The sequence below is a fragment of the Sinocyclocheilus anshuiensis genome, unplaced genomic scaffold (genome assembly GCF_001515605.1).
Source record: "Sinocyclocheilus anshuiensis isolate Anshui unplaced genomic scaffold, SAMN03320099.WGS_v1.1 scaffold737, whole genome shotgun sequence".
Lineage (NCBI taxonomy): Eukaryota > Metazoa > Chordata > Actinopteri > Cypriniformes > Cyprinidae > Sinocyclocheilus > Sinocyclocheilus anshuiensis.
The window spans coordinates 273,892-286,955 of NW_015540908.1; the positions used below are offsets into that span (position 1 = coordinate 273,892).

At 37.4% G+C, this 13,064-nt stretch overlaps 1 protein-coding gene across 2 annotated transcripts in view; it reads right to left on the bottom strand.

Annotated features, from left to right (window-relative positions):
* Positions 1-13,064, bottom strand: part of LOC107689156 (2-oxoisovalerate dehydrogenase subunit beta, mitochondrial-like) — a 78,951-nt gene that overhangs the window by 39,768 nt on the left and 26,119 nt on the right. Inside the window, exons 8-9 of one of the 2 annotated variants that reach the window (XM_016487071.1) lie at positions 9,554-9,664; positions 9,200-9,220 (exon numbers count right to left, since the gene is read on the bottom strand). In XM_016487071.1, the coding sequence (XP_016342557.1) occupies positions 9,200-9,220; positions 9,554-9,664 (132 nt within the window). The remainder of the gene's footprint in view (positions 1-9,199; positions 9,221-9,553; positions 9,665-13,064) is intronic. The other variant, XM_016487072.1, reaches the window with a different exon arrangement.

Below are 13,064 nucleotides of genomic sequence, written 5' to 3' on the forward strand. Positions count from 1 at the left end.
CACATTGCAATGTGTTCAGCAGGCATATATATACATATAAAAAAATAAAAAACCTCCTAATCAAAATAACAACCATATATCACCAATTAAACATTATTTCCCCATCCTCACAAAGTGTCAGTAAAGCTCCGTTTGCACACCATTTGAACTCAAACTCAAGCAAGTTATTTGTCAATTGAAAGAATCCATGTTACACTCTTATTGCACCAAAGCAGTAAAAAGCGGAAGAATATTTATATTTCGTCCTTCAGCAGCCAGTCTACATGACTTCCAAATGGCTAGTTTGGCTTGTCCGATTATGAAGTTTGCAACAGTACACTGCTGTCTGTGCACTCTTGAATACTTACATCCATAGATAAAAAGTGTCTTGTTAAAAACAAAACCCAAGTTCCCAAGTAAACCTTCTATCAATGCAAATAATGGGGACCATCTTTAACCTCATAGCTTTAACCTCGGCTGCCAAATCAATCAACCCTTGGCCCCCTTCATTCACTGTCAAATAAAGGACAGCAGGGGGAAGCCAATGGTAGCCATCCCAGAAAAAAATCAACAAAAGTCTTCTGCAGACGTTGCAACAAATCTTTTGGTGGGTCAAGCACATTTAAGCGATGCCACATCATGGAAGCTACCAAGTTGTTAATAATGAGCACTCTTCCCCTATATGACAATTGAGACAGAATCCATTTCCATCTTTGTAAACGTCCAGAAACTTTTTCAAAAATACCATCCCAGTTCTTCTGAATATATTGGTCAGTCCCAAGGAAAACTCCCAGCACTTTAAATCCTTCCAGACTCCAAGAACAGTTCTGCGGAAGTACTGGATGGCCCTCATTCTCCCATTCACCCATTAAAAGGGATGCACACTTTTGCCAATTGATTCGAGAGGAGGAGGCTTTCTGATAAACCTCCAGAGCCACTCCCAAAACCATAACATCCTGAGCAGATCTAATGATAACAGTAACATCGTCAGCATAGGCACTAAGTCTAGCAGTTATCAGATCTGAGGTAGACGGACACACTGTTGATATGCCACCCAGCTTTTTCCTTAGCGCAACCAATAAAGGTTCAATAGCAATGGCATATAGGATTCCTGAGAGACCACACCCCTGCCTTATGCCTCTGTTTACTCCGAAAGGTCTTGTCAGGGTACCATTAATTTTGAGCATGCTATATGAATCCGTATACAAGAGTCTTATGTAGGCAATAATAGATGGACCGAAACCAAAAGACTCAAGGCACTTAAACAGGAATCCATGATCCACCCGATCAAAAGCTTTCTCCTGGTCCAGAGAGACAAATCCAATGTTAACACTGTGTATCTTAGCAAAAGAAATCAAGTCCCGAATCAAAAAAATTTTATCAAAAATAGTCCTTCCTGGAATGCAATATGATTGATCTGCATTAATCACGGAGGAAATGTAGAGTTTAATTCTGTTAGTTAAAGACTTTGAAAGTATCTTATAGTCAACTCCGAGTAAAGAGACTGGACGCCAGCATCTGATGTCTTCGAGATCACCCTTTTTAGTCAATAGAGTGATCACAGCTCTACGTAGACTCACTGGAAGTATCCCTCTTTCAAAACTCTCCATAAAAACAGAAAACAAATCCCTTCCAATGACAGGCCAAAAATGTCTATAAAATTCTGCAGTAAGTCCATCCAATCCTGGAGCTTTGCCAGAAGACATCTCTTGAACAGCTACAGATAGTTCATCAAAAGTCAATAGTTTATCAAGCATAGATTTCTCCCCTTCTGAAAACTGAGGTAAATCCTGAAGGAGAAGATCAGCCATCTCCTCATCACAAGGTTCAGCTCTGTAAAGATCCTCATAAAAGGACAGTGCATAAGAAATAATCCCATGACCATCAGTGATCCTCCTCCCCTCTGGAAGTTTCAAACAGCCTAAAATCTTCTTATCCACAGTCTTCTTCTCCAGGTCAAAGAAAAAAGACGTAGGAGCATCCATACTATTAAAAGTTAAAAATCTTGCACGAATAAGCATCTCCTGGGCTCTTTCCTCCAATAGATTCCGCAAAAGAAATTTGTTGCGTTCCAAAGACTCAGTGGTAACAACAACGTCCCCTTCAATATTGAGTTGAAGTATCTCTTGTTCAAACTGTGCCATCTTATTGTCCAAAGAACTTTTAATATAAGCAGAGTAACTCTGGCAAAACAATTGGATTTGAATTTTGCCAATGTCCCACCACTGGCTCAGGGACTTATACTGTGTTTTCCTCTCTCTCCAGATCGGCCGTCTTTAGAGGCAACCAGCGCCGGTCTCTCGGGCAAGTCACCCAGTGCCGACAACGCCTCGCTCGGCTGGGGTTCTGATACCTGTGGCCAAAGCAACATCCGCGCCAGCCACCCTCCCACTGTTCTCCGCATCTGCAGCCGGAGCCGCAGGAAGGCCTGCCGGCCTGTCTCGATTCGGGCAAGTTTGTCTAACGTGTCCAAAAGCACCGCAAACAAAGCATCTCATCGAGTCTGAGCTAATAAAGATAGTGTAATCTTTGCCATCAATGCTTAGTTTCACCGACAGATTTAACGGATCACTCTGAGAATTCAAAATCATAAAAGCCTGACGCCGAAAAGACATTACATGTTTAATATCAGGATTTTTACATCCGAGTGGAATCATTTTAATAGGACTCACTATTTTGCCGTACCTTTGGAGTACTTGCTCCAATTTTTCATTTTTAACAAACGGGGGTACGTTCGATAAAACAAATTTCTTGGATGGGCTTGACAGAGGCAATACAGGTACAAAAGTGTCTTTGATTATCAACCCAGTTTCAATCAAGTCATCCACCATTTGGCTTTCACTGAGAAAGAACACGATGGCTTTATTCATACGGGAGAGATAGAGAGATAGAGATAGAGATAGGGATAGGGATAGAGAGAGAGATAGGGATAGGGATAGAGAGAGAGAGAGAGAGATATAGAGATAGAGATAGGGATAGGGATAGGGATGGGGATGGGGATGGATGGATAAAACAATTACACAGAAATGGCAAGTAACACAATTAAAGTAACACATTGAATTAAATATTACATTTTGATGAAGAATGTCTAAAAAAAATAGTATTTTCTTTTAAAGACAAAAATCTGTTTTATCTACAACTTTTACAAAAATCACTTTTACAGTAGATGTAAATAGTTAAACTATGCCATGTCTTTTTTTTTAAGTGCAGAAAAATTTTCAGTTTCATTTATTTATCACATTAAATCTATTAGTTTGTTTCTGTGTGTAATCCAAATGGATGGAAATTGAATATGCAATTCAAACACATAAATCCTACACTTAGGCCGAAATATATGGATTTCCATTAAAAATATATAGTAAAATAAATGTAAAATTGTCCTTGAATTTAATGAAGTCATGTCAAATGTATATTTCACTGCCTAGAAATTGCTCTCAAGATAATGACTTTTTTAAAAATCCATTTGCAATCAAAAGAAATTCACTGTACAAAAAGTTTATGAAGCAGTCTATGTGACTTTATACGAGACCATAAGGTCTGCTGCAACCCAGTCTAGACTTCCGGCGAGCTGAAATGACACTTTCTGAGATGACACACATCAAGTGTGAGCCGTCAGTAAAACTTCAAACAGCATATAGTTTGTGAGCCTTCTTTACATGGAGTCCAGCAGACGCAGACGATATTTAACTTCACAACGAAAGAACGGGGCACATGGAGGAAGAAAACTGGGACCATGGAAGAAATAAGCTACAATTTCCATTTTTAAAATAGTGTTTATAAAGTGACGGATTTATGGAGCTTCTCTCTGGTGGAGAACTTCAAGATGAAATTAAAACTCAGATATCTATTCTCAAGACAGAAACCTCATACTTACCACTTTATCATCTCAATGCTCTGTTATCACAGCAAATTCTTCAAGAAAATACACTAAATCCACACATTTACCCACAGTTTTGCACAAAGAAAAGGAAGCCTATTTTAGGCAATACATTTTTTTTTTTGCACTGTGACATTAATTATAATAATTATACCAGGCATAAACTGGTAAGCTCTCTTCATTATAAATGTTTTGTTCAAACTAACTGCATCCATGTCTCTCCTTTGGTCTCTATTTCTACTGCATCATGCTGGGTAGCTCTGCCCACCGTGAAATCTGATTGGTCTGAAATCACACTTCAAACAGCTGAATATTAAACATCACATACGATTGGCTGCATCTGTCATGTCACACAGTTTTGTGCTCAGTGTGGAAAGACAATACACGTATCACATTATGTCTGTGCTAAATGAAAAAAAAAAAACACTGCATTCAAACAGAATCATTTGAATGAGATCTTGTTTTTTTTTTGCATACAAACAGTCCTATGGCACTAAAATAAAATAGGTTTCATCATCTTTTGTGCAAAACTACTTAAATTTTCTTTTTTGATTTCAGGGTTGAAATAAGGCCCAAGTATTTATTCATATTCATCCAAACAGTATTCATTAATCGTTAATCACATAAATCATAATCCAATAGTGATTCCAAAGGCTCTTGTCTCTTCCAATGATTTCTAAAGCTTGTGAAGAGTCCTAAACTTAAACCTGAAACTTATTAGGACATCTAGTGGTGTTGATGGGTATCTGTGTCATATACACAAGGGTTCTGTGATCAGTAGTAAACCTCCATCCGAAGGCCAGAGGGCGCTCTCGTGCTAAAACTCCAAAATACTCTTGCAAAATAAATCAGGAAATCCCCATAGCGGTTGCTGAATAAACAGAAGATTTAACTGCTTTCATTAATTCAAGGTGACTAATAAACACATGACTACGAAAATATATGGTTTATCTGAGTTTGTCTTATTATAATTTTTATTATAATAAAGTATATAATAATGCAATTCTAATCGACATAGCCTTTATCACTGCTTGGAATACTATGAAATATGTTGCGTGCCTTATTCTGTTTAAGAAGCCACATCATCTCTCAGAAGGATTTATTTCAAACACTCGACTGTCGTTATGAAGTGAGTTTGGAGTAAAAACATGTTATTAAATGTGGTATTTTCACGTGCTTTCAGATGGAGCAGCATTCACTACACAGAGCCGTAGTTCACTGACAAGCTACGCAAACAGCTGTCATAATCGCAGAACGATTTCTTCCGATTTCATAATCATAATCGATTATGAACGCGATTTTGCGTAGCTTGTCAGTGAACTACGGCTCTTTGTAGTAATTGCTGCTCCATCTGAAAGCACGTGCTGGAGATTTACCACTAATCACAGAACCGGCTTTACTGACAAGATGCGCATGACAATAGCATTCGATTAATCGTGCAGCCCTACTCCAAAGCCATATGATCTCTGTTCACTAAAGGAAACTTTTAAAGCACATTCTGCATTTTAGTATAATGACAGTGACTGAGGACTCCAAAACGAAGACACCAAAATGAAAAAGTAAAAAAAGTAACAAAAAAAAAAAAAAAAAAAAGAAAAATTATATCATTTTATTGTTTCCCTGAAGTCCACTTTTAATAAGTCATGGTTTCATGCACAAAGAACAGTCATAATTTAGTTTTATATGAACACTATACCCAATCTAAACCTAAGATTTAAAGGGCTAGTTCAACCAAAAATGAAAATACTGTCATCATTTACTTTTTTTTTTTTTTTTTTTTTTTTTCAAAAAAAAAAAAAAAAAAAAAAAAAAAAAAAAAAAAAAAAAAAGAAGATAAAATACCATAAAACGGGTCAGTATACGTGCCATATTTCAAGTCTCCTGAAAAAATATCAACTTTGAGTCAGGAACAGACAGAAAGTAAAAAATTTAGGTTGTTGTTTACTGACAATCTTGATATGGGAAAAAAAGACTCCTTTTTTCCACAGATGACAAAGCATGGGAGACTAAATGCATTTAAATGGTATAACAAGACCAGAGAAAAAAAAAATTGAAAACAACCCCCCCCCCCAAAAAAACATAAGTGAATTGCTTTTTACCAGTTTCACAAAGTTTTTCTTTTTTTATGCTATTCACAGACACATCACTCACACATACAGTATATACACGGCAAATGAATAAACATGGTACAAAACTAGCTTTGTTTACTGCCTTTTTCCTTTTAGAAGTGCATTTTAAAGTTCTCATCAATCTTCAAATGCTGGCCTGCGTTTTATGTCTCCTGTTATTTACTGGAATGGTCAATGTGTTCATCTTTTGGTCCCACAACAACAAACTCACTGAGCATTCAGAGATCTGCATGTTTGTTTGCTTCGTTCAGTGAAGCTCCATGCACATCTGGATTCAAAATGTTTTTGCTCTGCACTTTGATACTGACTTTATAGGAGTTAATAGAACACAACTGCATTTTCTTGGGTCATGAAGAAACAACCATATTCCTCAATTGTTTCAGTTGTTCCAGTTCAGGGCAAATTGCTTAATTACAAAGTTACTCTAAGCTGCTACCAAATAATGGCACATGTGTGTGATATACAGATGCACTTGCATTTGGACGCACATGTTAAGCTACACATGAATATCACTGCATTAGATTAGCAAACCAAATTGTATTTATTTGAACTATATCAAAGAGCAGACTTTTAAACAACAAAGTCGGCACAGTTAGAAATAAGATCAGTATTGTGTGACTTTGCATTTGTTTGTTGTTAGCAGATCATGTCTATAGTTAATGTGATGAACTACACATGTAGTTCATACATTCATTAAAAACCACAAAAATACCAGTTGAAAACGAAGAAAAGTGAAGTAAAAGATGCTGCATTTGAGACAAACACTCAAATTGATATTGTGAATCTAACGCAAAGACATTCATATATTACGTCTAACATTTCCAAACATTGTAACCGCAGACGCACATGTGTGGAGCAAATATAGGAGATAAGGTACAAATTGATGGGGAAAAGTCAAAAATATCATTTCAAGGGTGAAATTCTAGCACGTGGTTTCCCAGCAGTCCGGTGAACACTGTGTAGTGCTCTACAGTAAACACACGATTGAGTTTCATGCGGGCAGTTTAATGGCTTTCATGTTTATTTAAGAAGCTGCTTTCCAACAAACAACCCATGAGAATCTGCATCTCCTCCCTGATCACACTGCCAAAACAATCAGCTACAGCAAAGACTCAGTAAGACCTGCTACTCTATTACACTGCTCCAGTCACTACAATTACTGTCTGAATCGCCAGCTCTATTGGGGAAAATACCATACGGTGAAAAGCACATTACATGGCAACTTATAAGAAGTCAAGTCAGCAGCTACCGGCACTTTGAGAGTCAAATAAAGCATATACAACCCCGATTCCAGAGAAGTTGGGACGTTTTGTAAAATGCAATAAAATCAAGAATCTGTGATTTGTTAATTCTCTTTAACTTTTATTTAATTGACCAAAGTGCACAGAAAAGATTTCCAAAGTTTTCACTGACCAACGTAAATGTATTTTGTAAATATGAACAAATTTTGTTTTTGACGGCTGTAACACACTCCAAAAAGTTGGTAAAGTGGCAAAATAAAAGTGAAAAGGTTATAGAATATCCATGTTAAACTGTTTTGAAACAGTTCACAGTAAGCAGGTGAATCAGGTCAAGTTATCATGTTTGTGTATAAAAGGAGCATCTCAGTCTTTGCGAGCAAAGCTGCATCATGGCTCATCACTTTGTGCCAAATTTCACCAGAGAAGTGTCAAACAAATCAAAAATCACATTTCGCAATGCAAAATTGCAAAGAGTTTAAGTCTTTCACCAAGTACCATACATAATATTGTGAAAAGATTCAGGGAATCCAGAGAAATCACAGTACATGTAGGACAAGGCAGGAAACCTCAGGTGAATATGCATGACCTTTGAGCCCTCAGATGGCACTGCATAAGAAACCATCATTCTGCGGTATTAAATATAGCCACATGGGCTCAGGAGTACTTTAGAAAACCACTGTCATTTACCACAGTCTGCTGCTGCATCAAGAAATGCAACTTGAATCTCTGTTACTCTAGGAGAAAGCTATACATCAATTCTATGCAGCGATGCCGCCGGACTCTCTGGGCCAGAGCTCATCTCAGATAGTCAAAAAGACAGTGAAAATGTGTGCTGTACTCAAATTAGTCCACATTTCAACTCGTTTCCGGGAAAAATGGACGTAGAGTTCTCAGTCCCAAAGACCAAAAGGACCATCCAGACTTTCTGTCATGGTATGGGGTTGCATTGGTGCAAACATCATGGGTGACTGGTAGGGCTGTCAAAAAAAAATTAGAATTTCGAATATTTGTCGAATTTAAAATAAAAATCCACATTCGAATGCAGAAAAGTTGCATTCGAATTTTAGGTGTGCGTTAAGGAGGCAGTCTTATCAGCGGCGCACGAGATGCGATGACGATGTAAGTGTCGATGCATTATAATGTTTTTGCTAGCCTGTCCAGTTGAAGCCACTAGATGCGGCACTGCTGCGTTGTTCATTCAGAGAAATATACTGCCAGACATGATCATGTCTTTCATGGAAAGTCCATGGTTATTAGATCAAGACAATGCCAGCTCTCATTCTGCATGTGCTACAACAGCGTGGTTTCGTAGAGACAGAGTGAATGTGTTCAGATCTGACTCCTATTGAAAATGCATGACCAGTCATGAAAAGGAGAATCAGACAACGACGATCACAGACTGCTGAGCTTCTGAAGTCTTGTATCAAGAGAGACTGGACAAAAATTTTGCTTGCAAAACTTTAACAATGAGTATCCTCAATTCCCAAACAATGAAACATTGTAATTAAAAGGAAGGTTGATGTAACACAGTGTTAAACATGCCTCTGTCCCAACTTTTTTTGGAGTGTGTTGCAGTCGTCAAAATCAACATTTGTTCATATCATATTTACAATTTTTTTTTTACGTTGGTCAGTGAAAACTTTGGAAATCTTTTCTTTGTGCTTTTTTCAATTAAATAAAAGTTAAAGAGAATTAACAAATCACAGATTCTTGATTTTACTTACATTTTACAACTTCTCTGGAATTGGGGTTGCGCAGGCAACACAATATTAATATCTGTGGCTCCTGACGATATATTATTATTGAGGTCTTATGAAGCGAAACAATCAGTCTGTGCAAGAAACTGAAGATTAGTTACAACATTATGACCTGTAAACCAGAGCCTCAGGCAAACTGGGATTTTTCAGGCAAACTGGAATTGGTTCACTCAGTTCGTTTCTGGTTCAAACATGCTGCTAAAACTGATAGTTTACCTGTCCGAAAACATCTGCATACTAAAATCATTAACAAAATGGGAAAAGACACCAAACTGAAAAGGAAAAAGAACAAAAAAAGACAAAAAAATATATTTTACTGATACAGACTATATTTCCCTACAGTATATTGAATATAATTATATATAGGAATGATAGGTTTTAGAGTTCAAGAGCCTGAATAACCTTTCACTTTCATTGTTTAGAAATGAGCAGCTTCTGAAAATATCTCCTTCTGTGCTTCATGAAAGAAGGTCATACTTTTGTACAGCAAGTAAATGACCATCCTAATTTTGGACTGAACTATCCCTTTAGTTTGAAATATCCCAGCGAGCATGTGCATTCACATCATACCTTGCAAACAGTCTCTGTGTCCCAAGGCAAAATTGTCTGTAGGTCGATGAGCTCACAGGAGACACCCAGCTTCTCCAGTGCCATGGCAGCCACTTCCCTCAGCACATGCACCTGCAAGCCAAAGGTCAAAGGTGAACTCACAGTTAACGGTGAAGACACTTAGTTCTATTGTTTGCTGCTGTTTCAGAAGCTCTCCAGCCAGTGTTGAGATGATGTTCAGATCAGACTTACAAACGTGGCTGAATATGATAGAGTAAAATACAGTGAAAATATACAATTCATATGTGACCCTGGAGCACAAAAGCAGTCTTAAGTCGCTGGGGTATATTTGTAGCAATAGCCAACAATACATTGTATGGGTCAAAATGATAGATTTTTCTTTTATGCCAAAAATCATTAGGATATTAAGTAAATCAATTTCAAAAAATTGACCCTTATGACTGGTTTTGTGGTCCAGGGTCACATATATTTTTTTGCATAAATATAAAAACAACATAAAAAAACGTAATAAACAGTAATATTTACATTTGCTAAAACATTTTCCATTAATATTTGGTTCAGTTTGTATGTGTCATTCCTCAATGTTCCTTAACAGTTTCAATTTCATGGCAAAACACTGCAAAAGTTCAAAAGTCTATTAACTACTTGCTTATTAGCATGCCAATTAGTAACATATTGGCATGGCTTGGTTTATTAGTTAATTAGCACATATTCTGCATGATCATATTCAAAATCCCTAATCCTACCTGATACCTAAACCTAACTACCTTACTAACTATTAATAAGCAGCAAATTAGGAGTTTATTGAGGCAAAAGTCATAGTTAATGGTTTCTTAATAGCGAGAATTGGACCATAAAATAAAGTGTGACCATTTTTTTTATTGTTTTTGAAAGAAGTCTCTTCTGCTTACCAAGGCTGCATTTATTTGATCAAAAATACAGTAAAAATGTGAAATGATAAATATTATTACAATTTTAAATAATTGTTTCTATGTGAATATATAAAATGTAAAGCTGAATTGGTAACACTTTATAATAGGGAACATGTATTCACTATTAAGAGTTTCCCCTGAACAAACTCCTAATTTGCTGCTTATTAGTTGTTAAGTTTAAGTTAAGTTTAGGTGTGGGATTTAAGGATTAATGATCTAGAATATGACCATACAGAATAAGGCATCAATATGTGCTTTGTAAGTACTAATAAACAGCCAATATGCTAGTAATATGCATGCTAATAAGCAACTACTTAATAGTGGGAATTGGTCCTTAAAATAAAGTGTTGCCACTGAATTTACAGTCTTCAGTGTCACATGATCCTTCAGAAATCATTCTAATATGCTGATTTGCTGCTCAAGATACATTTCTAATTTTTGAAAATCGTTCAAAGTTCAAAGAACATAATTTCTTTAAAACAAATATTTTGTAACATTATAAATGTCTTCACTGCCACCTTTGATCAATTTAAAGGGGTCATGAACTGAGAAACCAAAATTCCCTTGATCTTTTGACACATAAGAGGTCATCGTACTATAAAAAACATCCTGTAAGTTTCAGAAGTCAAAACTAATTTTCATATCAAAACTTGTAATAGTGTGGATAAGCACCGCCTCCACAGAAGATCATCAACGCCTGCTTCTACAGCGCTGCCTGCTTAGCCCCGCCCCCCGATTCACGCATGAGAGAGGCGAACGCGCAGGTCTGCGCAGAAACCAAACGATAAAGATGCTCTGAAGACAACAAGACGCTGTGCAGTGCCAAGTTGTGGAAAAATATTCTTTGCATTGCCTTCCTTCTGATCCCAATGTTAGGAAAGAGTGGATGAACTATTTTTAACGCGTCAATAAGAACTTGGTCCTTTGTTCACTTCATGTTGAATGAATGAATGAATGAATGATGCATTTATATAGCGCTTTATTGTGTATTTATTGTGTACTCCTCAACCATCACCAGTGTGCATCATCCACGTTACCGCGGATTCATTTACAAACAAAGCACAAATTGACACAGGATTTTCAGAATGACTGAAACTAAAAAACGATGCTGTGCCGATTATATTGAATCTGACGGTCATGTCACAACACAAGTGTGACTGACTGTTTTCTTTATGCGATCACTATTGCTTTGTCTGTTAAACAGATTGTTTGATATGAGCGTTTTTTTATGCGTTTTTGACCAGTGGGCATTTACTTCCGAGTCTATAATCCTCCACGCCTATTCACACAGAGCGTTCTGATGAGGGGGGTTAAAAATAGGACAGAAAATAGCTTATTGCTTCTAAATTATGATGTTTTTTTTATGCAAAAATCTTGATAGCATTATAAGTGGACCACAGAGAACAGTACAAAAGGCAGTACAAGGGCAGTTCATGACCCCTTCAATGCCTCTTTGTTTTGTAACAGCCATATTACGTAATTGCAATCCCCGGCTGGCTAGTTTATTAAGAGGTACCGTAACCAATGTTGGCGAGCTTGTAAGAATTGGGACACAAATTGAACGTGATTTTGATGAAGCTAAAAAATATTGGAATCAGGTCAATTCTGAAGAGCAAAAGAAAAAACATATGCCCGCAAGCACTAGAGTGGTGCAGTCCATCAAAATGCAGCATCAAACTGTAAATATACCTATAGTCTTGCGTGATAGGTTTTTTCTGGCCATGGTGGACACCGGTAGTTCATTGTGTCTAATTCAAGAATCCGTCTGGAATCAACTGAGCAAGGGTGAACCAAGTCAGCCAAGCAGGGGCCAGACATTTGTGTTAGCCAATGGGCAAAAGCAAGCAGCTACTGGAAAGGTGACATGGCACTGTGAAGTGCAGGGTCAACGATTTACCTTGACACTGTTTATCTTGAAAGACAGAGATTTAACAGTACCAGTCATTTTAGGAATGGATTTCTTGTTGCATTCTGGGATTGTGCTGGATTTCAGTAAAGCCCAATATGGTTTACCATCTGTAAGTAGCCAGGACGTGAACCACTTTTTCCCATTTATGACGCAAGATTCTTCTTCATCAGTCTACTTTTACTTGGCCATACCCACACCTACCGTTGATGACACGGTGTTTGAATCCATACAAAGACTGTAGTCGTGTACTCCAAAAATGAAGAGGAGCACATCTATGATCTCACTCAGGTATTCCAGCGTTTACATAATGCTGGACTTACACTTAACCTCAGAAAATTTAATTTCATGCAACGCAACATCACGTACCTAGGTCACATAATCTCAGCAGAGGGAGTTAAGACGGATCCCAACAAAGTCTCAGCCATCAATAATTTTCCCACTCCACAGTCTCTCAAGGATGTGCAGAGATTTTTGGGATTAGCTGGGTGGTACCACCGTTTCATTCCACATTTCTCAACGAATGCAGCACCTTTACATGCACTCAAGCAAAAAAAGTCCACCTGGATTTGGGAAGAAGAATGTCAACGAGCTTTCAACATCATAAAACAGGACTTGATTCAGGCACCAGTTCTCTTACCGCCAGACTTCAATAGACCATTTCGGGTGCAAA